The 27,217-nt window shown below is 43.6% G+C and overlaps 1 protein-coding gene across 4 annotated transcripts in view; it reads right to left on the bottom strand.

Annotated features, from left to right (window-relative positions):
- Positions 1 to 27,217, bottom strand: part of cep350 (centrosomal protein 350) — a 223,134-nt gene that overhangs the window by 181,092 nt on the left and 14,825 nt on the right. For all 4 annotated transcript variants that reach the window (XM_068037945.1, XM_068037948.1, XM_068037946.1 and 1 more), the window contains exons 2-3: positions 4,645 to 4,730; positions 1,474 to 1,517 (exon numbers count right to left, since the gene is read on the bottom strand). In XM_068037945.1, the coding sequence (XP_067894046.1) occupies positions 1,474 to 1,517; positions 4,645 to 4,669 (69 nt within the window). In that variant the 5' untranslated portion in view covers positions 4,670 to 4,730. The remainder of the gene's footprint in view (positions 1 to 1,473; positions 1,518 to 4,644; positions 4,731 to 27,217) is intronic.

Here is a 27,217-nt window from a genome sequence, read left to right as displayed (position 1 = left end):
AGGAGCTTGGAGCGAGGAATTTGGGAGGCAGCAAAGAGAGCACTGAATAAAATAATCAAGTCTGAAGGTGAAAAGAGCCATGAATCAGACTTTAATGGTAGTGGGGATGAAGCAAGTCACACACCATCCTGCCTTGGAACTACATCGCTGTTCCTTTACTGTTGCTGGGTCAAAATGCTGGAACTTCCTCCCTAACAGCACTGTGGATGTACCGACACGAGATGGACTGCAGCTGTTCAAGAAGACAGCTCACCACCACCTTCTCAACATCAATTAGGGATGGGCAATAGATGTAGGCCTTGCCAGCAAGGCTCATATCTCAAGAACAAATATTTTTTTTTAATGGTTCACAAATAGGAGTGGGCCAAGCATGGAAAATTGGGGCACACTAGAGGTGACTTAGAAGCACTAGAAGAGAAGCCATTTGCAGGAAAAAAACTGCCTGGGTGAGAAAAGGGGGCAGAAACAGTTGCGGGAAGTAATATAGAAGAGAAACACCAGATAGGAGAAGCAAGAAAGAAGAACGGCCATGTTAAATAGAGGTCAGGGAGATAAGGAATAGCATCACACCATGGGTGCAGTCACATAGAACATCACTTGTGACAAGCTAAGATGGGCACCGTGTATATGGGCAGGATGGAAGGCAGACTGAAATCAGTCATAACTAACACCCAGATTCTTTAGCGTGACTGCTCACAGGATGTCTAAAACTTTACCTGCTGCCCTGTAGCAGGTCGTCATGTGACATGACAAAATTAGGTCAAGGATTAAATTACATCACGCTTGAATATTGTCAATCTTCAAATTTCTCGGGACTGACTGAAAACCAAGTCCTTGAAACCACAGACCAATGTGCAAAATTCAGTTCCCACCTCCAAATCAGACAGTGAACCACAGAAAGGCAAATGTTTTAAACAAGACAAACTTTGCAGTATGTAGAATCAGTATAGCAAATGGAAATAAAATCAGGGAAGAAAACAGATTGGTTAAAAAGATGGGACAGAATAGATGCGTTTAATCTAAAACGCTACTCATAGCTGTAGAGATAAGATTACAAAACCGACACCACAGTAGCTTTATTATACAAACATTGGTTTATTTCAATATCAAAGATGTGCGTTGAACACATTTAAAAAGCTAGAATTTTCCAGCTATAGCTGAGAGTCGAAAGGTTAATTTCCAAAATAATGACCAATAGTTACTAACTGTAACACTTCCATCAGAACAAATATTTCAGTTATTTGCCCAATTTTTGTCTCAACCAAAAGAAACAAATTCCATTTTCAATGGCTATCACCAAGGTGAAGAGGGACATTCTGATGCAATCTCAGTTGCATGAAACCTACTTCAAAGGAGCATCCAGTACAATGCAGAACAGGAACTCCAAAGAAACACCCTGTTGGACACCAGTTCCGTTCACACTATTTGGGGACACTGTGAATTGCAACAACTAAAATCTTTTGAGATACTTACAGCAGCTTTGGTCTGGTTGACTGTATCCCATGCTGAGGCCAAATCTAAAACACAAGAGAAGACCGAGTTACAGCTACTACCTTTCAAACATTTTATAAGTTCTAACCTACCATTTTGCATATTAACTCCTCTTTCCCCTCCCCAATCTTGTCCATTTTAATTTAGAGGATGGGGTTTTATCTTTACATTAATAAGTTTGTGCGATTGGGGATCCTTCTACCTAGACAACGCAGTAGATTAAATGCACTGTTATTCGGAACGATTCTGTTGAGTAGGCTTAACCAGTGTGAGCAGGGCTTTGTTGGAGTGCAGAGCTAAGGAGTTTTCATGGCATCCTGGGCGTCTACACTCAATCGGCCATGCCAATCAAAACTCCCAAGATGATAGACCTCTGAATTTGTTTTGCCTGGTCTTCAAACCAGAGCTGCTGGGGACAATTTGGCCCTGTTAATTTCTGATTACAATTCTTTGGTTTTAGCATTAAAGCAGTCACTGTGTTACCTGACTTTCTTCTGTGTGAATGTTATGCCCATTGAGGTGAATGATGTCAGCACTGTGCAGGGAACCCTGACCATTACAAATACCCATCAACTTCATGCGCTCCCAGATCAGATAGCGTGTGGTTAGATCCACAATAAAGCACCTTCTGTAATGCTCCAGTGAGCCTCAGCCACAAACTCAGAGGTGACATTGTTCCATTTCCCAACAACCATTCAGTAATAGTACTCCTACCTTTTTGAAAAACAGGCTAGCATGTCCATTTCTGCTGAACCCAGGCTAATCTTTGAACTCGGAAGTCCAGGACTTTGTAGTCCCTACTCAGCTCACATAGCTCATCAAATCTGCAACTTTCCAGTCTGTACAATGTTTATTATTCTTGAAATTCATACTAAGAGTTGTTGACAGATGTCTCAGAAGTTTCACCACAGATTATGCTGCTGCCTTGCATTTACTTGATACACCTTTGAAACTACAACCTGTATTTATATTATGCCCTTAATGGAATAAAAAAGGTCCCTAGACACTTTTCAGAAGGGTTATGAAGCAAAATTGGACACCAAGCCACATAAGGCAATAGATATTAGGGAAGATGACCAAAGTCTTGGTCAGAGGGAGGCTTTGAGTGGTGTTTTAAAGGAGGAAAGTGAGGTAGAGAGACGGACAGGTTTAGGGAGCGTACTCCAGAGGTAAAGGCCGAGCCAGCTGAGGGCACAGCCACCAATGGTGCAGCAATTAAAAGTGGAAATGCTCAAGAGGCTAGATATTAGATGTGTACCAATATCTGATGGTTGTGGAGCTGTAGAAAATTAGACAGAAAGGGAGGGACGAGACTATGGGGAGATTTGCAAACAAGGATGAGATTTTTAAAATACAGGCATTACTGAACCAGGAGCCACTGTAGGTCAACGAGCACAGGGTTGATGGGTGAACAGGACTTGAGTGGAACGGAGTTTTGGGTGACCTTAAGTTTATGGAGGGAAGAATGTGGGAGGCCAACCAGGAGCGCATTGGAATAGTCAAGTCTAGAGGTTTAAAAAACAGGCATGGATGTGGGTTTCAGCAGCAGATCAGATAAGGCACGGATGGAGACCAGTGATGTGAGAGAGATGGAAATAGGCGGTCATAGAGATATTGCAGATATATGGTTACATGCTCATCTCTGGCTCAAAAGACACCAAGGTTGCGAACAGTCCGGTGGAGCCTCAGACAGCTGAGTCAGCGAAAGGAATGGAGTCGGTTGATAAGGAACGGATTTTGTACCGGAGACAATGGCTTCAGTCTTCCCAAGATTTAAATGGAGGAAATTTCTGCTCACCCAGTACCAGATATCAGACAAACAGTCTGATAATTTAGCAACAGTGCAGGAGTCAAGAGAGGTGCTGGTGAGGTACAGCTTGGTGCCATCAGCATATATGTGAAAACTAACATGGTGCTTTCGGATGTTGTTGTCAAGGGCAGCATGTAGATGAGAAATAGGAGGGGGCCAAGGGTAGATCCTTGGGGGACACCAGAGGTAACTGTGCAGGAACAGAAAGAGAAGCCACTGCAGGCGATCCTCTGGTTACAACCAAACAAATAAAATGGAACCAAACGAGGGCAGTCCCACCAAGCTGAATCATAGTAGAGGAGGATGGTGTGGTCAGTCGTGTCAAAGGCTGCAGACAGGTCAAGAAGGACAAAGAAGGATAGTTTACCTTTGTCATAATCACATAGGATGTCATTTGTGACTTTGATAAGAGCCGTTTGGCAAGGGCGGAACCTGATTGGAGGGGTTCAAACATGGAGTTCCAGAAAAGATAGGCAGAGATTTGGGAGGCAACAACACATTCATGGACTTTGGAGAGAAACGGGAGGTTGGAGATGGGGCGATAGTTTACAAGTTTGCAAAGCTGCTTGGAAATGGTATCACCACATTCAATAGCTTCACACCGCTGGTTGCTGAAACATGAATTTATTTTTGGATGTGTAAGCCAGACTTGACCCCCATCCACTCCGCTATTGAGTGGCCTCTTCTGACACATGTTGTCTGCGCTAACACACAAAGAGTGGTTTGACGAGGAAACTGACTGTCAGTGACATCCAAGCAAACCATACCCCAGCAAGAATAGACACCACTGGGAGGGGAATGAGGAGAGAACAATGTCTGGCTGGTAAACCCTTAGTCCCTGGCAATCATGCATCAATTTGAAACTGAAGTTCAGAGATCACTGCTGTAGTGTCAGCTTCAGGTCAGTGGGTAGCACTCTTGCCTCGGAGTCAGAAGGATGTGGGTTCAAGCCCCACTTCAGGACTTGAGCACAAAAATCAAGGCCAACACCCCCATGCAGTACTGAGCACTATTTTTAAGAGGAGCAGGGGAGTTATTCCTGGTCTCCTTGCCAATATTTATCCCTCAAACAACATCACAAACAGATGTCCTACATTACAACAGTGACTACACTTCAAAAGTACTTCATTAGCTACAAAGCGCTTTGGGATGTCCTGTAGTCGTGAAAGGTGTTATATAAATGTAAATATTTCTTTATATCAGTTCTTTGGACACATGATCAAAATGATCTCTTCAGCCACATTGCATTAATGACATGACTTCCAAATTACCCACAACACTGATTTGGAGAATTGAAGGTACTAAATCTGACCGACTGGTTCTATAAAGCAGCACCACTATACCTCGCCTCGTATTCTGACTCTGCATCAGTCCTGGTTTTAACAGGGACACCTTGTTAGATTTGCTGCTCCACAGCTGGTCAGCTCACCTAAAACAAAAGCAAGGCAAAGAAAATTAGCAACACTGATTTTCTGGTTCTGATTTGGTTGCATTTCAAACCGCCAATCCCAAACTTAAGATTCCTTTTTATTTAATGGATCTGCAATGTTCATTTATGTTATGAAATTTGGTCAAAAATAATCAGTGGTATTTCGGAGGCATCAATTAATGATAGTGATGTTGTGGGCTCCAGATAAATTATATTGCGTTGACAGCTGAAATCTGATTGGCACACCAACGAGGGATTTTGCGGCACATAAATCTAGTCGTGCACTGTACATCATTCCACTCAAGAGATACTAGTGAGAGATGTAGTGGCTGCAGATGCTCTAAGTGTAAGATATGAATGAATTAGATATGGTGGGTTAAAAACAGGAGCGTCCAAGCCTTTTGTCTTTGGTGCACACACATCATGGAGCCACCTATAGTGATCAAATCCACATTCCCATTACCCTGCATATCTCTCAGGTTGTTGGTGCCAACAGATTTAAGATTCTGATTCACTGTTCTGACTTGGGATTTCTCCACCAATGAGGCAATGATGCCAAGAGCTGCCCTTTCTAAATCTCAAGGCCCACAAAATGCTAACTGATCAAACTAAAAATAAATATAAGTGCAAATAGAGCTGAATTTCCTGGGCTTTTAGGGCCAGTTTGGCAGGACTCAGGATACACACAGATTGAGGACAACAGATTCGACACCTGAGGTTAGACCACAACTTATTCCACCTGGAACCTAGGTTCAAATAGAACCCATGTGATGGAATACAATTCTCTGTTTTTTGCTGCAAAGTTCCCAACATAAACTTAACCCAATTGCTAAGGGCCACAAATCCACACCCATCACTAAATCACAAGTCTCAAAAATTCTGCAACGTGTGGGGAATGTTCAAGACTAAAGGATCATTACTGGAGCAAAGTAGATGGGACTTTGCTCTGTGTAACTCGTGCTTTGTATCTGGCCTCACCTATTCTATATGCCTCAGTAAGTTTTCACTAATAGTGGTCTCTCACTGACCAACATGCGGTGGTTGAAGCCATCAGTTAAGTATTTTTTCCACTGGACAGAGTTGCAAAAAATATATTACATTTCACACTTTGCAGCAGGTATAGGCAACCTGATTCTCTCTTCGCTCCCAACTATACACTACACATGGACAAAGGTAGCAATGCGGGAGTAAATGAGTGCTTACTTATTTAGTTATCTGCAAGATTGATCAAATCTACACACAACTTTGAAACAAAAAGTATTGCATAGAATACTCATTTACAAAGCTGTCAATGAAGCATCCAAGAGCTATGCGCCTCCATTCCAGAGTATAATGCTTTATGCACCTTGACAACAGGCAATCTCCAGCACCTCTTTCACCTCCCCCAACCTATCATATACCTTTCACCTACATACCAGTGTAAGGGCTTCAAGATAATTCTTCAGATATGATGTGCTCGGAATGCTCCAAGCATGCAATAAGGTTCTATATAAATTCTCATCTTATCTTGAAAGATCACTTGGCTGTGCTGATATGCAGCTGCTCAAATATTGCTCTGGTAAAAGAAACACATGCGATCATTTTTGATCCAATAAGGTCAAATTACAATATCGTGGCATTTGTTACCCAGCGAAAAATACAAAAAGGTAAGTCTCCTCCTATAATTGTACCAGACTCTAAAAATGTACACTTTTGTGTTTTCCAGTCAGTAACTTACCACTGGCTGTATTTCAGAACATGTAACCACTTAGATATTTTGACCTTTGCTGTTCTTGCAAATAAATTCAGTTCCACGTGTTTAAATGCGTTTGAAGGTGATGTCACTCCTAACATTTCCAAGAAAGGTGGAGAATGTGTACAGTGCATTGAACTGACAACCAATACCTCGATCATTGTGTCAACACAATACCACACTCCTCCTTTTGACATAACTAAAGCCAGTTTAGCCAGATTAAAATGCTGCAGCTCTGATTGCAGCAAACCATGCCAGTCCACCAAATTCCTTCATTCACACTGCTAACACCAACTCCCTTATCCAGACAGCAAAATCGTAGACCTGTTAGACACCCACACAGGTGATAAGCTCCCTCAACTTGAAGTACACTACAACAGTGACTACATTTCAAAAGTACATCATTGGCTGTAAAGTGCTTTGGGCCACCCTGAGGTCATGAAGCGCGTGTTACAAAGACTGTTTTTTTTAATTAAAACTTAAGATTCTATGTCTTTAACAACTGAAAAAGGATTTTCAGTGGACATTGTTACACCTGCAAACAGCTAAACTTTATGGATGCTTTGAAAGGAAGTTCAACAGGAGCTGAACTTGTAAAAAGGACAGGAAAGTGGGTAATTTGAAGAAAATCATCAAAGGGGTTTGACCTCAGGGCTACTTTTTGAGTAACAAGAGAGCATTTATGACTAGACATGTGACCTGTTTCAGGAAGGTTGTGATTTCAGTTTGGAACTTTAAAAAGCCAGTAAGCTTAGACAAAAAGCAGGCATTCTTAAATTGGATTCTGACCTGCCTGGAGATCAGAAAAAGAACCAGAAAAGTATTGCCTCTCTGTAAAAGAATGCTGCATCTCGAGAAGAAACCCTGTATTTCAAATGTGGCAGATTCCTATTGCCTCCTGTCTCTGAAGGATCCCTGCATTAAGTGTGGTGCCTGTTGCCTTGTGTGTTTTAAGAAATCCTGAAATCTGAAGAAATCTTCTACTGCTATACTGCTGCTCTAAGACCCAAGATCATCTGTTGCTACACCCCTGATGGAAGACCTATGTGAAGCCTGCTGCAGTTGAATTTCCTTGAGCGCCTACCCATCACAGACTGCTCACCAACCTCGCCAGGAAAGACTTCTAGTGGCATCCAAGTATTCGACTTTGGGATGCCTCGCCAAACCGAAAGACTTCCTCCCAGCTCATGACAGACTAGGTTACTTTATTACTCCTTTCAGTCCTATGAAACAGCTATAAACCAAAATCCTTTTTTTTCCCTGGTTAACCGTTTTTCTTGGATGTGTGTGTGTGCGCGCGTGCTTGAGGGTTAGGAAAATTAAGGAGCTGTAATATCTCAATTCGTATATAGATTTACTTCATTATTGGTTTTATAATAAATAGTTAATTTGTTGTTGATTAAAGAAACCTGGTTGGTGTGCTTTATTCTGGGGCCAAAATAAGAATCTGATTGGCTGTTTTCGATAAGTGGGAAAATTTATCGATATGCTGTGACCCGTGGAGAAGTAGGACTGAATTATCAGTGCACTCCTCCCACCTTGGTCATAACAGGCACTATATAAATACAAGTTATTTCTTTCTTTATAAAAGCACTAAAGATGTCAGTGCCCCAAGCTGAACAGAAGATTTTCAATCAATCTATAGCAAGCTAAACAGTATTACATACTTGGGTCATTTTCAGCTGAGTTCATCAACAGAGAGATCCTACTCCCAACAGTGTAATGTTAACAAGCCCAAGATCCTCTATCCTGATAGTACTGTAGACCCATGAAAATAGGTCGAGTGTTTTCGGGATAAGGAAGGCAGCACTATTAAAGGCAATGAACCTGTTCTGCACAGTCTCCATGTGGAGACTCTGCATAAAACTTGAGCCCAGCAGACCAAAGTCTGGTACACTGACAAGATGAGGTGAAGTTGTATAAAACATTTTTATTAAGACCCTAACATTCATTAAACACCTGCTAATCTGGCCACAGTTGGCCAAAATCCCATTTCCTCTCCCCTGCAATGTAACTCACATGTCTATTCCTTACAGGAATCTAAAGGTTTTAATTATGAAAATTAAATGTTAATAGTGTCATCTACTGAAGTTAGTGAAATTAGTCCATGATTTACACCTTTTTACATTGTAGAAACCCTTTCACAATTGCATCAGTTCTCTTGGTGCTAAATGCAACTGCCCCCACCCCCCCCAACACCTTTACACTACACAGTATAATCAGCAAAAATGAGCAATAAATGCACAGCTACATTCGTTTGCACAGTCACATTTGTCAATCTGGTTGAGACCGTTTGCCAATGTCAGGAGTACGTAACTAAAAAAACAGGGAGTTTGATAAATAAATGACAGCAGGTGGCAGAAAATCACAACAGACATATGTTATTGCAGCTGCAACCTGATAGAAAGTCCATATTATGTTTAGGCATTATATGTCCAATACATTAGGATATGCGCCATGACTGCACTCCTTATATGGTGAAAACTAAGATAATTAGACAAGTAAAACCTCCACTGGCCACCCTTGGTAAATTGTAGATAAACAAGTTCCTCCAGATTTCGGTCTGGTACAGCAATATCCTTGGCACAGAAACTAAGGCAGGTTTAATATAAAATTGACTCTGAAACTGTTCTTGAGCTATGATTTGTGTCAAGCACAGGAGGAGTTTGGAGCTAGCAGCTGGAAAAGAGCTGATTTCTGACGCAAAGCTAAGTTCTACGATAACTCTGGCAGATAACTGCAGTGCAAATAACGGAGATTCCACAATGGTGTTTTTTTTTAAACCGAGAAGGAAAACGTCACTTTGATGGAATGTATTAGTTAGGGGCACTAGTGGACGTGCTCATGGATGTACTGTATGCTGCAGCTTGTTAACTCTAATACAACAGCCCTGCACTGACCATACAACTATATAAATCAGCAAGACTCATCACACCAACCTTAAAAGTGGAGTGACTTACGCAGATCAGATATATGTCCTAAAGATTTAATGAGGGGAGCTTTACATTTAATCAATAAAATCTAATATTTAGATATTCTGCTGGGTCTTTTGCTGTTAACTTCCACCTGTGATCTTAAGAACAGCAAAGTATAAAATTTGCTGATATGAAAATACATGCAAAAGTTAGCAATTCAAGTGAAGATTAGTTGGTTGCAAGCTGATATGGACAAATTAATAAAAAAGGTTTATAAAGAGGAAAATATTTAATGTGAACAATTGCACTGCACATGCAACAACTGTGCCATGTATTTTAAGAACAGGAAAGTAAAATGGGCAGTCACTGAAGCAGTAGATTGTGGGTTCAAGTCCCACTACCAAGACTTGAGTACATAATCTAGATTGGCACTCCAGTGCAGTTCTGAGGGAGCACTGCACTGTCAGAGGTGCCATCTTCCAAATGAGACAGTAGACCAAGGCTTCATCTTCCCTCTCAGGTGGATGGAAAAGATCCCCAGTCTCCTGGCCAATATTTGTCACAACAGATTGATTATTGCATTAATGTTTGTGGGATTTTTTTTTAATTTAGAGATACAGCACTGAAACAGGCCCTTCGGCCCACCGAGTCTGTGCCGACCAAGAACCACCCATTTATACTAACCCTACAGTAATCCCATAATCCCTACCACCTACCTACACTAGGGGCAATTTACCTATCACCTGCAAGTCTTTGGCAGTGGGGGGAAACCGGAGCACCCGGCGAAAACCCACGCGGTCACAGGGAGAACTTGCAAACTCCGCACAGGCAGTACCCAGAACTGAACCCGGGTCCTTGGAGCTGTGAGGCTGCGGTGCTAACCAATGCGCCACTGTGCCGCCCAAATTGTGCTCAAATTGGATGTTGCATTTCCCATACAACAGTGAAATGTACTTCATTGACTGTAAAGCGCAATGGGATGCATTGAGGTTACAAAGGCACTATACAAGTTTCTCTTTCTTTTTTCAAGCTATAGAGACCAAAACTATTCACAACACTAAGTTTAGATGTACCAAAGCATTATATAACCCAAGCATGTCTGTCTACTGCCCAGATGAGCAATACAGACTGGGGAGGTTCAGAGATCAATTCTCAGGCTGAGTTTTCCTCAGTAGGGGCAGAAGAGATTGGCCTCATCTTAGGTCGACAAAGGGAAGAAAATCTACCAAGATGCCTCACTTCTGATCACTTTCCAGTGATCTCCGTTACCAAGTATGCAAATGTGGAATGAATCAGGCCTTTTTGCAATCCCCTCCCTAAACTGCCTGGCAACGTACTATGTGGGGTCAAAAATAAAGAGTGATCACTTGGGCAAAGTTGTCAGGAAAGAAAACTGGAAAAAAATAAAATCTGACTTCCAAGAAAATAACTGAGGTTGTCAATACAAATTTCTCAGTATGAACCTTTTCATGTTCTTCCTCTTTCTACATTAAAAGGCTGTGAACATGCACACCATTTTATTCCTCTTTCTGAATTCAGTTATAGTCCAACACTTTCAAATGCTAACCCTGCCACATCATTTGATGTCTAGGTAAACCTTCAAAGACACTTTTCCCACTAATATGGAAGCAGTGTCATAGGAACACAATCACCTCCATATAACAGGCTATCCTGCCTTGGGATATACCACCACTCCTTCATCATTGCCGGCTCAATATAATCCAACTCCCACACCTAACATCATCACAAGGATTGCACTGGTTCAAGAAGGTGGCCTATCACTGCCTTATTAGGGTGTCGGAGGAATGGGCAATAAATGTTGGGCTAGCCAGCAACACACAAACCCAGAGAACAAACTTTTAAATCCTGTAACAGAATCAACACTATTCAATTAAACCAGTAGACAGCTTAAAAAATAAAAGTGAAAGCATACATCTACTGGTAGGGATAAAATTGTACACGAGATTAAATACCAACAGTACACACAGGCAAAATATACTTTCAGTAAACCACTTTTGTTGGTGCTTAGAGGATAGCAGCCATTCTAATCCCCTAACACAATGTATCATATGCAAGTATTCATAATTTAACAGGTGGTGGGGGTATAGATGGTAATACAATCGGAGGAGTTCGAACAACGACAGAAATCATAAGCAGTTTTGTCAGACACATCCCTCCCTGGACTGTTAGACTTGTAACACATCCAGACATCTGTTACTCTATTTATATCACCAAACCCAACTCAACTCAAGGAAGCTCCCAGTGTACAAATGAAGGGCATGAAATTACTGCTGTAGCAAAAAGAACCACTTTAAAGCTTCAGTGCCACAAAGCTATCACACAATTATTCCTCACCCCATCCCATCTACCAAATTGTAGGATGAGCTAATGAAAAACTGGCACTTAAATAGCACCTTTAACATAGTAAACATCCCAAGGTGCTTCACAGGAGTGTAATCAGATAAAAACTGGTTTGAGCCCAAAGGAGCAGAGAATTCCAGAGCTTCGGGTCTAGACAGCTGAAGACACAGTCACCAATAAATAGTGGGGCAAAGGAAGTAGGGAATGCACAAGAGGCCAGAATTAGAGGAAGGGAGAAATTTCAGAGGGTTGTAGGGCCGCAGGCGGATATAAGGATGAGCGATCCCATTGAGGGATTTGAATACGAGGGAGAAAATATTAAAATTGTGGCAATTCTGGATCGAGCATCAATGTAGGCCAGTAAGCATCGGGGTAATGGATGAAATGGACCTGGTGTGAGTTAAGATCTGGGCAATGTTTTAGATGAGCTGAAGTTTATGGAAAGTGGAAGATGGACGGCCAGCCAGGAGAACACTGGAACAGTTAAGTCTGGAGGTGCAGAAAGCACAGATAAGCGTTTGAGCAGATAGGCTGAGACAGCTGCAAAGATGGGGGATATTGCTGAGCTGAAAGTAGGCAGTCTTTGTGATAAGAGCAAATGAAGTCAAACTATATTCAAACTACATTAAAATAATTCAGAATATTTTATATACATCTCATCACATGAAAAAAGTCCTCATTTCATAATCCACTGATTGAATCTCCTCTACAATGGACACACACTTTTGCCACATCACTGGGACAGGTACACAACCCCAACCTGAAAAGACACTTGAAGAAAACACTTGCAAGGGTTCAAGAGGTTAGTCAGTTGGCAGAGCCTGAAGCAGGATACCTGGAGACCCTCAACTGGGCAGGGAAGATGGGTGCTGGGGCCAAGAGAGAGAAAAACATTGAAAAATGTTATGCTGGAAGCCAGATTAAGAGGGAAATGGGACTAACTGGATTGCTCTTCGAAAGAGCTGGTGCAGACTCGATGGGCTGAATGGCCTCCTTCGGTGCTCTGCTATAGTTTGATCCTTTGAAAGGTACTTTTCATGTATTCCTTTTTGGGGGCTCCCACATTGTGTGTCAACCCTCACCAATTGGGCAAACAACCTGTCAAATTTCCCTCCACTGTTGAGCTCAAATGAGATGCCAATAGGAGTGCCACAGCAGAATGGCTAAATAACTAGCATCCACTTGACAATCCTTGGGGATCCTGGCAGGATCCCCAAGGACACATTGTACAGCGAGCTCGTCACTGGTATCAGACCCACCGGCCGTCCATGTCTCAGCTTTAAAGACGTCTGCAAACGTGACATGAAGTCCTGTGACATTGATCACAAGTCGTGGGAGTCAGTTGCCAGTGATCGCCAGAGCTGGTGGACAGCCATAAAGGCGGGGCTAAAGTGTGGCGAGTCGAAGAGACTTAGCAGTTGGCAGGAAAAAAGACAGAAGCGCAAGGAGAGAGTCAACTGTGTAACAGCCCCGACAACCAATTTTATTTGCAGCACCTGTGGAAAAGTCTGTCACTCTAGAATTGGTCTTTATAGCCACTCCAGGTGCTGCTTCACAAACCACTGACCATCTCCAGGCGCTTACCCATTGTCTCTCGAGACAAGGAGGCCAAAGAAGAAGACTTGACACTCTCAGTGTGGGGGGTGTAGTCACATACCCCACCATTCTGTGACACACAAGACAAGACTGCAATCATTTCACCAATTTCACCTACAAAGCAGATACTTGCGGTGTCTTTATTCTGCAAGTTCAGTGAGTATCACTGCAAAGTGGTTCTCACTTCACAACAACTTGAAAGTGTACAGTACAACTCCAGAAAGCAGTGAGGGTTCCTGAGGAGACAGTCTCACACTGCTTGGTTAGACAATACAAGGAGTGCCAACAGCAGCATGCTCAGGAATCCTTCATCTCTCTGGGCACTTTTTTCAATCTACCCAGAATCAATTCAATTGTTTAGCAAGTGCAGACACTCCTACCAGCTCTCTAAACAGTAAGGAGAAGAGTGCAAGCAGAGCTCTCCCCAGGGAAGGAAACTTGCGGTTCTAGATTAGATTAGAGATACAGCACTGAAACAGGCCCTTCGGCCCACCGAGTCTGTGCCAACCATCAACCACCCATTTATACTAATCCTACACTAATCCCATATTCCTACCAAACATCCCCATCTGTCCCTATATTTCCCTACCACCTACCTATACTAGTGACAATTTATAATGGCCAATTTACCTACCAACCTGCAAATCTTTTTGGCTTGTGGGAGGAAACCGGAGCACCCGGAGAAAACCCACGCAGACACAGGGAGAACTTGCAAACTCCACACAGGCAGTGCCCAGAATCGAACCCGGGTCCCTGGAGCTGTGAGGCTGCAGTGCTAACCACTGCGCCGCCCACTGGTTCTATCCAGCGGTATAAATGTATTGCCTGGCTGAGCTGATTTAAAAGCTGAGAAAGTGCAGACACCCCTGAATTCTGCAGTGACTAGTCTCAACAGCAACTGCAGCATAAATGCACCAGCACATATCACAGCAGAGGTCAATTTCAGGAACAGATGGATTTGTTCAACTGCACCAATTGCCCCTGCTCTACACTTCAAAGGTCCTGATAGTCACACAGACTGCACCTGGGGATTGGAGCAATTAATTACCCAAAGAGATTTCTACAATTTGCTTCCACTGCCCAACTCAAATGCTTAACTTAACACTGACAGAGCTAGAACTTTAGAAGACATTTTGCTTCCTTCCATTTTCATGCCCACTCCTATTGTTTTTACCTAATCCACAGGAATCATCCAGTATTTTGTCCAAGCTATCATTCTCCCAAATGTCAGCTTACTTCAGTCGATAGCACTCTTACTCAAGTTACCTTACCCAAGCCCCATTCCAACACTGGAGCACATAATCTAGTCAACACTCCAGTGCAGTACAGCTGCACTGAGTTACCACCCTTCAGATGAAATGTTAAACAAAGGTCCCACCGACTAGTTCTTGTGGTGCAAGTTCGCGTTAAAGATTCCGTGGGACAATTTGAAGATTAGCGAGTTCTTCTGGTGAACCAGCCGCCATTGCTCCATCAACCTACAACATCGATATAAATACAGATCGTATCATGGCTTGTGGGATCTTCCAGTGCACAAATTGCCTGTTGTGTTTGCGAAATAGTTCACTATATTTAAGGCTCTTTGAGATATTTCTGAGAGTTAAGGAACACATACAAAATATCTGCATGCGCTAACTCAACTAGGATTTGAAACCCTGCATGAATCTGCTACTGAATTATTTCCAGAATCATCACCTTCCAAGCCACACAATGACTGTGCTTACAACACTATTAGTGCAAACATGACCATAAAATTTACTGTTTTTACTACCTTCTTCTTGCACATTAAAAAGGTTACAAATGCTGGAAATCAGATTAAGAGAGAACATAAAGATGAGGTCTGTCAGGATCTGAAAAGGGAAGACAGGCTAATGCTTCGAGTATAGATGAAGAATCATTCCTTGGCTTTAACCTGTCTTCATATGTTGGCAGACCTACTATGTAGTCACAGCGCTTTCAACTCTGCCTTACATTTCTTCTCAGGTAGAATGCTGCTAGTCATTCCTTTAAGTTTTCGATTTGTTAAAGGCCAAAATCTAATTATACAATCAGGGTGTAATACTAAGACCCTTTTGTAATTTGAACTAGATACTGACGCCTCATGTGCTTCTCCAATTTCCTGAAAAGAGGAATGAAATGTTTCATAAGCAGAGGGCCAGTCCATGCTGGGGGGAGACGGGGTGCCTGGTAAATTCAAACTAATCTGAGGAAACATTATTTCAGACAAGTGGTCAATCTATGGAACAGGCTTCCCAATGCAAAGAGTTAGTATTGATTCATTCAAATGCAAGTTATAGACATTTCTTTCCGAAAATAACTGAGTAATTTGAGACATGACAAGTGTAGCAGGCTGGGGAGGAACAGGTGAATGTGCAGGGTTATGGGGATTACACAGGGGAATGGCACTATCTGAATTGCTCATTCGGAGAGCCGGTGCAGACTTGATGGGCTGAATGGCCTCCTTCTGTGCTTTAATAATTCTGTAATTCTGTGACTTTGGACCTATGATTCCCAAGGTTCTCCAGTACTGGGGTTTCCTTACCTCATTGCTGGGTCTGTAGATAAATTGATAAGAGATTGATTGCTATTGATTATTTAACAACTTCAGTATTGTTGTATGAGGAACGTAAAAGATTTCTGTGCCTGTAGTGGATGTTGAGCTGCAACTTTCTACAAACTAGCTTGTCTAGCTTTAGTACACAATTCAATGCCTGTAATCAGTATTTTTTTTTTAGATCCTTCGCAAGTTTGCTTTGTTTTAAAACACAATAAAAAATCAAGCTCGAATCCTGTTCATGAAGTAACAAATGAAAAATGCTGATAATTGACACCCAGCAGTTCCAGTTTTCATTTCCCCTTCACACTTGACTAAGGTTAGCCTTTGCAAAGATGATTTATGAACTGTCACTAGCTGGTTTACACAGGAGAGTGGATTTAGTTCCATTTGTACTCCATTCTGTCTGAAGTAGAATACGTGCAAAACCGTGTTGAATAACTTAACTGTTGGTAAGGCAGAACAAACCAGCAAGATTTGAATTTGACAACTAACAAGCCAATTCCAACACATTTGCTTGAGAGCTGTTTTAAAACAATACAGTATGCAAAAAGTCACCTTTTAAAAAGGCACTTGTTTAAGGCGTTGCACAATTTCACATTAACTCTACTCGAGCCTTTGTATTCAAAAATGTCTGAGCTATATTCCATAATGCAAGCTAATCTGTATCATTTATAGTTAAAGGCAAGGAAAGAAAAAACTTTCAACACTTGTCACTCAGATTTCACTAAGTGTAACATTGCATGTATAAGTTTGTTGTGTCCATTAGAACTGAAAGCGTCAAGGCTGTGTAAATGTAGATTTTGTCCTTCTGAATTTGGGTTGCATCTGAAGAGAGTATTTTGAGCTGTATAACACTACTGATGGTAGAACCATTTCAGAGCACCTGGGCGCAAATGCAGAGAGCTTGTTAGGCCATAAGGTTTAAGTGTATGTTCTCATTGACTTGCATATATATTAGATTCCTGATACGAATAGATCTGAGCTTTTGATTCATGAAGGCAGCTCTTCCCAAACCTCTGGGCTCACAAATTGCAAACCAACGAGCAAATAAGAGACAGAAGCATAAATATGACTGGCCTTCAAGAGCTGGACTATTGGAAAGGATGGGTAACCCTGTCTTAAAGGGACTCAGACACCTTACACTGTAGTACATGGTGTAACATGCCTATCCTTATAAAACACTATCTACTGACTATGAACACAATGCTCTGCCAACACTGCAGTAAATTTAAACCATTAGCTCACTGCACACCAATTTCTACCATGCATTCAGATTTTCAGCAGGCTGAAGCTCAACAATATCTGAATTGAAGGCAACTGTAATTCTGAATCCAACAGGAACGGAGGTAAATTGCGATGGAAGCTTGCAATCTTCTTTGCATTGGTTGTACAATACAGCCTTTTGAGGACCGTGTCAGAGAGCACTGGAATGAACATAAATAATTTTCAAAGGATTGAGCATAGCCCAACTAGGGTTTGTACAGGAAAACCTAGGTGTGACTAATGATGATGAATGAGCTTATATGAGTCCCTTGAAAGCTGTGTAACATTGGAAAACTCAAGAGGTCAGTCTCCACAGTGGTAGTCACTTCTGGAATTCTCTAATCTCAGCTGTAACTTTGAAATGCTATAGAGATTTAGAAGGTGGCAGTTTTTTTTTTAGAGGCGACTCTAGTAGGAGCATCTGCTCTTCAAGTGCCGACTAAAACTTTAACTGCGCTGCTCATAATTCACCACGTTACTGTTGAATGCGTCTAAGCATTAGATGGCAGTAAGTCATGCAGTGCTGACCTTATCAATTGCAATGGAAGTGGACAATGTACTTGTGTCTAGTAGGGAAGGCAATGTGCACATAAACATGCTCATCCAAGTGACTGATTTTTGATTTCCACATCTGCAGTACTAATCGATCTCGGGTATGGTCTAACAGACACTTGCAGCAACCATTCCATGCCCTCACCTTATCCAAGTGGCCACTCATTACATACAAGTCTAGACAGTGAATGGCATGAAGCTGTTAGACAACAGGGGCCTCTGAGCCACCCTCACCAGACATCTACACTGACTCACTTCCCCACAGCACTTGCAGGTAGTTATCAGGAATGGGAACCTAGCTGACGTTCTCCCCTCTCCCCAAGTCAGGCGATCTGAGACCTATTTCAGTGCCTTGCCATTGATCCATTTGAGATAGGCTAACTCATTACTGGCCAGGGATTGAGGCCAATGTATCGTTGGTTCGTATGACTCAAGAGAACTTAGCAAATGAGGCATGGAAAGTAGCTAGATAGGTTCCTAATTGTAGGGAAAAAAAGCAGTCGATGGATTCTATCAACAGATGGATTCTATCAACTTGGGGCAGCACAGTGGCGAAGTGGGTAGCACCGCAGCCTCACAGCTCCAGCAACCCGGGTTTGGTTCTGGGTACTGCCTGTGCGGAGTTTGCAAGTTCTCCCTGTGACTGCGTGGGTTTCCTCCGGGTGCTCCAGTTTCCTCCCACATGCCAGACTTGTGGGTTGATAGGTAAATTGGCCATTGTAAAAAAATTGCCCCTAGCGTAGGTAGGTGGTAGGAGAATTGAGGGAAGGCAGGGATGTGAAAGGGAAAAATGGGATTAACGTAGGATTAGGATAAATGGGTGGTTGATGGTCGGCGCAGACTCGGTGGGCCGAAGGGCCTGTTTCGGTGCTGCATCTCTCTATGACTCTATAACTCTATGTCTGATTTAATACCAAGTCACTTGTGTTTTTAATCAATAAAAAGATGTACTTTATTTCTAACAGTTTAAAGCTAGGCTGTGTACCTACAGTAGATAAACAGCACTGCTGGTAGATCTTTTCCCAGTCATGCCCAGTTATTGGTTAGGTAACGGTCATTAAAAACAAAAACATTCCAGGAAAGGAAAACGTACATGGTGTGCTCAGTGGGAGATCATACAACTTATTCTTTGCATTATCATCTAATTCAGTGCTGAGGGGAACCCACACTGTCACATCAGAACTTTTCAGCAAGATCACTCCTGCTCTCCAGACCATGCCTCAGTTGGTAAGTGTAGTGTGGGGTGTGGCACTCAGCCACACACACTAGGGTGGGCCCAAGTTCACAAATATTGGCCAGGTCTAGCTGGAGTGAGGCATCTTGCAGTGAGCCCCGTTAGGTGCAGTGTGCAGATTTTGGCCCAATATGCATGGCCTTTCAGAGCAATGGATGTGCTGACAGGAAAAGCAAGTATTACGGAAAAACAATGCACTTTGCAGAAGAGAAACAAAAATTCAACTGGATGATTGAATTAGCACTTCTTCGAAACCAAGAACAGTTGGCCATTTAGCCCCTCAACCCTCTTCGGCCATTCCATTAGATAAGGGGCGATCCATACCTCAGCTCCACTTATAAGTTTAATTGACATCCAGCATTCATTTCCTTGTGCAAAGAGTGTTCCAGATTTCTACTACTTAGTGTGGGAAAAAGTGATGCCTGATTTCTCTCAAATTAAAGAAGTGTCCTCCTATTCTGGATTCCCCTTCAGAGAAAATAGTATTTACTTCATTGAATCTCTTAATTATTTAAACATCGCAATTAGATCAAATGCCCTTGACATCAAGGCAGAATTTCACCGAGTACGGCATCAAGGAGTCCGAGCAAAACTGAGGTCAAAGGGAATCAGGGGGAACACACTCCGCTGGCTGGAGTCATACCCAGCGCAAAGGAAGATGGTTGTGGTTGTTGGAGGTCAATCATCTGAGCTCCAGGACATCACTGCAGGAGTTCCTCAGGGTAGTGTCCTAGGCCCAACCATCTTCAGCTACTTCATCAATGACCTTCCTTCAATCATAAGGTCAGAAGTGGGGATGTTCGCGGATGATTGCACAATGTTCAGCACCATTCGTGACTCCTCAGATACTGAAGCAGTCCGTAGAAATGCAGCAAGACTTGGACAATATACAGGCCTGGGTTGATAAATGGCAAATAACATTCGCGCCACACAAGTGCCGAGCAATGACCATCTCCAACAAGAGAGAATCTAACCATCCCCCTTGACATTCAATGGCATTACCATCGCTGAATCCCCACTATTAATAGCCTAGAGGCTACCACTGACCAGAAACTGAACTGGAGTAGCCATATAAATACCGTGGTTACAAGAGCAGGTCAGAGGCTAGGAATCCTGCAGCGAGTAACTCACCTCCTGACTCCGCAAAGCCTGTCCACCATCTACAAGGAATACTCTCCACTTGCCTGGATGGGTGCAGCTCCAACAACACTCAAGAAGCTTGACACCATCCAGGACAAAGCAGCCCGCTTGATTGGCACCCCATCTACAAACATTCACTCCCTCCATCACCGACGCACAGTGGCAGCAGTGTGTACCATCTACAAGATGCAACACACCAAGGCTCCTTAGACAGCACCTTCCAAACCCGCGACCTTTACCAACTAGAAGGACAAAGGCAGCAAATGCAAGGGAACACCACCACCTGCAAGTTCCCCTGCAAGTCACACAGCATCCTGACTTGGAACTATATCGCCGTTCCTTCACTGTCGCTGAGTCAAAATCCTGGAACTCCCTTCCTAACAGCACTGTGGGTGTAGGTACCCGACGTGAACTGCAGCGGTTCAAGAAGGCAGCTCACCACCACCTTCTCAAGGGCAATTTGGGATGGGCAATAAATGCTGACCTGGCTAGCGACGCCCACATCCCATGAATGAATTTTTAAAAATTCCTCAGCCTATTTGCAAAGGAATACAAATCATGTTTATGCAACCTGTCCTCACAATTTAACCAATGTCATTCTGGTCAAGCTGCACTGTACCACCCCACCCCCCGCCCGCTCAAGACAAATACATGGTTCCGAACTCAGTACTCTAGATGGGGTCTGACCAAAGCTCTGTACAACTGAAACACTTCAGCACTTTTGAATTCCAGCCCAACTGACAGAAAGGGCCAATTTTCCATTCACTTTTTAAAATTGTTTTTTGCACATAATGTAATGTGAATACGATTTTCAGCTACACACAAAAACAGAGGTTGTATGAACCCCAATTGAATAGCCAATCATTTGATTACTGAAATCATAAACAGCCTCATCTTCCTCTCTAAGCTGCAGCAGTGCTTATAAGGAATAAAATAAAGGGAAACTAATAATACTACGGGATCCTGATAACTTTACCACCTGCACACATCAGTAATCTGTCCAAGTTTTACTAACCTAAATCCAACCATATGTAAAACCATGTTACTCAAAACAAGACAGAACAGCATGTACAAACAACTCAGAGCATCACAAGATGATGTTTTGTGCAGTTGATAAACTTATGTAATTATTGCGTAAGCCATTTTACCCAGCTTTGGCTGTACTATTTTTAAGGAAGGACATCATGGCCACGAGGAGCATAGAGACAGACTTATCATACCAGGGATAAGCAGCTTTGAGAGAACGAAGGATAGAAACCAGGGTTCTTTTCAGTGGAGCAGGGATGGTTTAAGATCCGAAAGAGGGATTCAAAATTAAAAGGTTTTAATCAGGTCAAAAAACAGCAGAACTATTTCCCCTGAGCAGTGTGTTGGTTACATGAGGAAATAAGGTCATGGTTGTCAACAGAATGAACAGAGAGGTTAGGTTTTTTTAAACACTGAGACGTGTTCCAGAATAACCAAGCCAGAAACAGTGGCAGGAGTGTGGCCCATGGGAGCTTTTATAAAGGGGAGTAAATAAATATGATAATGAAACATTTTTTGAAAAATGTTTGGGGAAGGGTAAGGAAATTGGGACTATTTGGGTAGGCAAATGGCCTCCATCTGTAATGTAAAATTTTCAGTTTGCAAGTTTTCATTCTTGGAAACGCAAGAGATTTCTCTCAAGACATTGCCTAGGACAAAAATCACGACCCAAATTCACTAAGCCGCAGACCAAAGAAATTACTTTTAATGTGCTATATTCACACAGTTTAAAATAATCTTGACCCAGTTTGGGAAGTGGCACAAGCAAGCTGCCTCAGCACAAAAACAATGAAGTTGCTTTCAGAAAGTTGGAAAAGACATGCAAACACACTTCAATTTCTCTCACCTGCTATGGTTCAATTTTTGCATACAATAGTTTCCATCTAGAATGGTGATTTTCAAATACATGTGCAAGGACTCCCTGTAAACAGCCAACCCACTCCCAGGACGCCCTGGTAAACACCAACCCGTTCCCGGGGAGCCCCTGTAAACACAGGCCTGCTCCCGGGCGCCTCTGTAAACACCGACCCGCTCCCGGGGCGACTTGTAAATACCGACACTCCCCAGGAGCCCCTGTAAATACTGACACACTCCGAAGGAGCCCCTATAAATTCTGACACACTCCCGAGGAGCCCCTGTAAATACTGACACACTCCACAGGAGAATCCCTGTAAATTCTAAACACCGACACATCCCTGGGGACTTCCTAAATTACTGACACTCCTGGAGATCTCCTGCAAATAGTGAAATGCCCCAGCAGACACCTTGTAAATACTGAAATTACTGGAAGTATCCTGTAAATACTGACAACACTGGCAGGCTCACTGCAAATATCGAACACATTCCCAGGTGCCCTGACTTCAGAAGGCACTAACCTCCTTTAGGGAAGGAAATCTATCATCCTTACCCATTCCAGTCCACATGACTCCAGACCCACAACAATGTGGTTGACTCGGAACTGCCCTCTGAAATGGTCTCGCAAGCCACTCAATTGCATCAAACCACTACAGAAAAGTCAAAGAATAAAACCAGACGGACCTCCCAGCATCAACCTAGACACTGGATACAACAAAAGCACACCCAGCCCAGTCGACCCTGTGAAGTCCTCCTCACTAACATCCGGGGACCATCTGGAGAATTGTGCCAAAATTGGGAGAGCTCTCCCACAGATTAGTCAAGCAATGGCCTGGCATAATCACATTCACCGAATCATACCTTACAACCAATGCCCCAAACTCCATGACCATACCTAGGTATGTCCTGTCCCACCAACAGGACAGACTGACCAAACATGGTGGCACAGTAGTATACACAGCTGTGAGGAAGTGGCCCTAGGAGGCCTCAACATCAACTCCAGACTCCATGAATTCTCATGGCATCAAGTGAAACATACTCAAGGAAACCTCCTGCTGATCACCACCTACCACCCTCTCTCGGCTGATGAATCAGAACTCCTACATGTTTAACACGACTTGGAAGAAGCACTGAGGGTAACAAGGGCACAGAATGTACTCTGGGTTGGGGACTTCAATGTTCATCACCAGAAGTAGCTCAGTAGCACCACTACTGACCGAACTGGCAAAGTCCTGAAGGAAATTATCTGCCAGACTGGGCCTGCGGCAGATGGTGCAAGAACCAACACAAGTGAACAACCTACTGGATCTCGTCCTCACCAATCTGGCAGATGCATCTGACAACGACATTGTTGGTAGAAGTGTCCACCACACAGTCCTTGTGGAGACAGAGTCTCATCTTAATCAGGCCAAATACAATGTTAAGACGGGAAGTGAAGAGGAAAATAAGACTGGCAAAGAGAGAATAGGAGAAAAGAATGGCAGTTAACATAAAGGGAACGCAAAAATATTCTACCACCATGTAAATAGTATGCATGTACTAAGAAGTGGGGTGGAGCCTATTAAGGACAAGGAAGGTGATATATATTTGTAGGCGCAGGGCATCACCAGAATACTTAATGAGTACTTTGTATCGGCATTTACTAAGGAAAAGGATGCTGACAAAATATCGGAGATGGAAGAGGTAATGGATGGGGTGAAAATTGATCGGAAAAATGTCCTGGAAAAGCAGGCTATGCTTAGAGTAGATAAGTTGCCTGGTCCGGATGGTTTGCATTCCAGGTCGCTAAAGGAAGTGGGAATGGAGATAGCGGAAGTGTTTGTCAGAATCTTCCAATCTTCCCTGGATATGGGGGAGGTGCCAGAGGATTAGAGAGTGGCAAATGTGACACCCTTATTCAAGAAAGGGTGTAAGGTTATTCCCAGTAACTTCAGGCCAATCAGTTTATCAGGTGAGTAAGGTTTTAGAAACAATAATCAGGGAAAAAAATTCAACAGGAACTTGGGCAGGTATGAATAAATTCAGACGAGCCAGCACAGATTTGTAAAAGGTAGAATAAAAGCAAAATACTTCAGATGCTGGAAATTTGAAATAAAAACAAGAAATGCTGGAAATACTCAGCAGGTCTGGCAGCATCTGTGGAGAGAGAAGCAGAGTTAACATTTCAGGTCAGCGACCCTTCTTCAGAACTGACAAATATAAGAAATGTAAAAGATTTTAAGCAAGTAAAGCAGGGGTGGGGGCAAGAGATAACAAAAGAGGTGTTGATAGGACAAGGTCACAGAGAAAAACTTACCAGAATGTCATGGAGCAAAGAGGCAAATGGTATGCTGAAGGACAAAGCGTTAGTACAGAGAAGGTGTGAATAGACTGTAAAGCACAAAGCACTCCAAGCACAAATATTTAAAAACAATTTAAAACAGAAACAGTGGGCAGGCACAGTCGAAACAAACTCAGCACACTAAAAATCAAATAAAATAACCAAATAAAAAAGACCTAAAGTAACCAAATAAAAAAAAAATAACTAAACAGAAAAATCAGGGGTGGCGGGGGTGCCGTCATGCTCTGAAATTATTGAACTCAGCGTTCAGTCTGGCAGGCTGTACTGTGCCTAATCGGTAAATGAGATGCTGTTCCTCGAGCTTGCATTGATGTTCATTGGAACACTGCAACAATCCCAGAACAGAGATGTGAGCATGAGAGCAAGGGGGGCGTGGGGGATGTTGAAATGGCCAGCAACCGGAAGCTCAGGGTCATATTTATGGACTGAGTGGAGGTGTTTCGCAAAGCGGTCACCCATTCTGCATTTGGTCTCCCCAATGTAGAGGAGACCACATTGTGAGCAGTGAATACAGTATACTAAATTGAATGAAGTACAAGTAAATCGCTGCTTCACCAGAAAGGAGTGCTTGGGGCCTTCAGACCCATTCACCTGCCTCCAGCATTCTCCCTCTCCCTGGACCCCTCCCTCTGGCCTCTTACCCACTCTTGATCTTTTCATTGAAAACTGTCGGCGAGACATCGGTCATCTCAATTTCTATGCTCCCCTCACTCACTCTAACTTGCCCCCCCTCTGAACTTGCCGCACTCCGTTCTCTCAGGACTAACCCTGACATTGGCATCAAACCTGCAGATAAGGGTGGTGCTGTTGTTGTCTGGCGCACCGACCTCTACCTTGCAGAGGCTCAGCGGGGACTCTCAGACACTTCTTCCTACTTCCCCCTGGACCATGACCCCACCACTGAACATCAAGCTACTGTCCTCAGGACTGTCACTGACCTCATCTCCTCTGGAGATCTTCCCTCTACAGCTTCCAACCTCAGTCCCACAACCCCGGACAGCCCGCTTCTATCTCCTTCCCAAAATCCACAAACAGGACTGTCCCGGCAGACCCATTATTTCAGCCTGTTCCTGCCCCATTGAACTTATTTCTTCCTATCTTAACTCTATTTTTTCTCCCCTGGTCCAGTCTCTTCCCACCTACATCCGTGACTCTTCTGACGCCCTACATCATTTTGATAATTTCCAGTTTCCTGGCCCTAACCGCTTCCTCTTCACTATGGACGTCCAATCTCTCCACACCTCCATCCCCCACCAGGACGGTCTGAGGGCTGTCCGCTTCTTCCTTGAACAGAGGCCCAACCAGTCCCCATCCACCACTACCCTCCTCCGCCTGGCTGAACTTGTTCTCACATTGAACAACTTCTCCTTCAACTCCACTCACTTCCTCCAAATAAAAGGTGTTGCTATGGGTACCTGCATGGGTCCTAGTTATACCTGTCTTTTTGTGGGATATGTCAAACATTTCTTATTCCAGTCCTACTCAGGCCCCCTCCCCCAACTCTTTTTCCGGTACATTGATGACTGTATTGGTGCAGTTTCCTGCTCCCTACTGGAATAGGACATTTTATCAACTTTGCTTCTAATTTCCACCCTTCTCTCACCTTCACATGGTCTATCTCAGACACTTCCCTTCCCCAACTTCTCTGTCTCCATCTCCAAAGATAGGCTATCTACTAATATCCATTATAAGCCCACCGACTCCCACAGCTACCTCGACTACACTTCTTCACACCCTGCCTCCTGTAAGGACTCCATTCCATGCTCCCAGTTTCTCTGTCTCTGACGCATCGGCTCTGATGATGCTACCTTCCACGACAGTTCTTCTGATATGTCTTCCTTTTTCCCCCGAGGATTCCCCCCTACTGCGGTTGACAGGGCCCTCAACCGTGTCCGGCCCATTTCCCGCACCTCTACCCTCACCCCTTCCCCTCCCTCCCAGAACCACGACAGAATTCCCCTTGTCCTCATTTTCCACCCCATCAGCCTCCACATCCAAAGGATCATCCTCCACCATTTCCGCCACATCCAGCGTTATGCCACTACCAAACGCATCTTCCCCTCCCTTCCTCTATCAGCTTCCCGAAGGGATCATTCCCTCCACGACACCCTCGTCCACTCCTCCATTACCCCCACCACCTCTCCCCCTTCCCACGGCACCTTCCCCTGCAATCGCAGGAGGTGTAATACCTGCCCATTTACCTCCTCTCTCCTCACTATCCCAGGCCCCAAACACTCAGAGCGGCACAGTGGCGCAGTGGTTAGCACCGCAGCCTTACAGCTCCAGCGACCCGGGTTCAATTCTGGGTACTGCCTGTGCGGAGTTTGCAAGTTCTCCCTGTGTCTGCGTGGGTTTTCTCCGGGTGCTCCGGTTTCCTCCCACATGCCAAAGACTTGCAGGTTGGTAGGTAAATTGGCCATTATAAATTGCCCCTAGTATAGTTAGGTGGTAGGGAAATATAGGGACAGGTGGGGATGTGGTAGGAATATGGGATTAGTGTAGGATTAGTATAAATGGGTGGTTGATGGTCGGCACAGACTCGGTGGGCCGAAGGGCCTGTTTCAGTGCTGTATCTCTAAACTAAACTAAACTAAACTAAACTCCTTTCAGGTGAAGCAGTGATTTACTTATACTTCTTTCAATTTAGTACACTGAATTCGTTGCGCACGTGGTCTCCTCTACATTGGGGAGACCAAACGCAGATTGGGCGACCGCTTTGCAGAACACCTCCGCTCAGTCTCAAAGCATGACCCCGAGCTTCCGGTCGCTGGCCATTCAACACCCCCACCTGCTTTCACGCTCACATCTCTGTCCTGGGATTGCTGCAGTGTTCCAACGATCAACGCAAGCTTGAGGAACAGCATCTCATTTACCAATTAGGCACACTACAGCCTGCCAGACTGAACATTGAATTC

Source organism: Heterodontus francisci, chromosome 8 (genome assembly GCF_036365525.1).
Source record: "Heterodontus francisci isolate sHetFra1 chromosome 8, sHetFra1.hap1, whole genome shotgun sequence".
Lineage (NCBI taxonomy): Eukaryota > Metazoa > Chordata > Chondrichthyes > Heterodontiformes > Heterodontidae > Heterodontus > Heterodontus francisci.
Note: the sequence above shows the minus strand (reverse complement) of the source record. Positions and strands in the feature narration are given on the sequence as shown.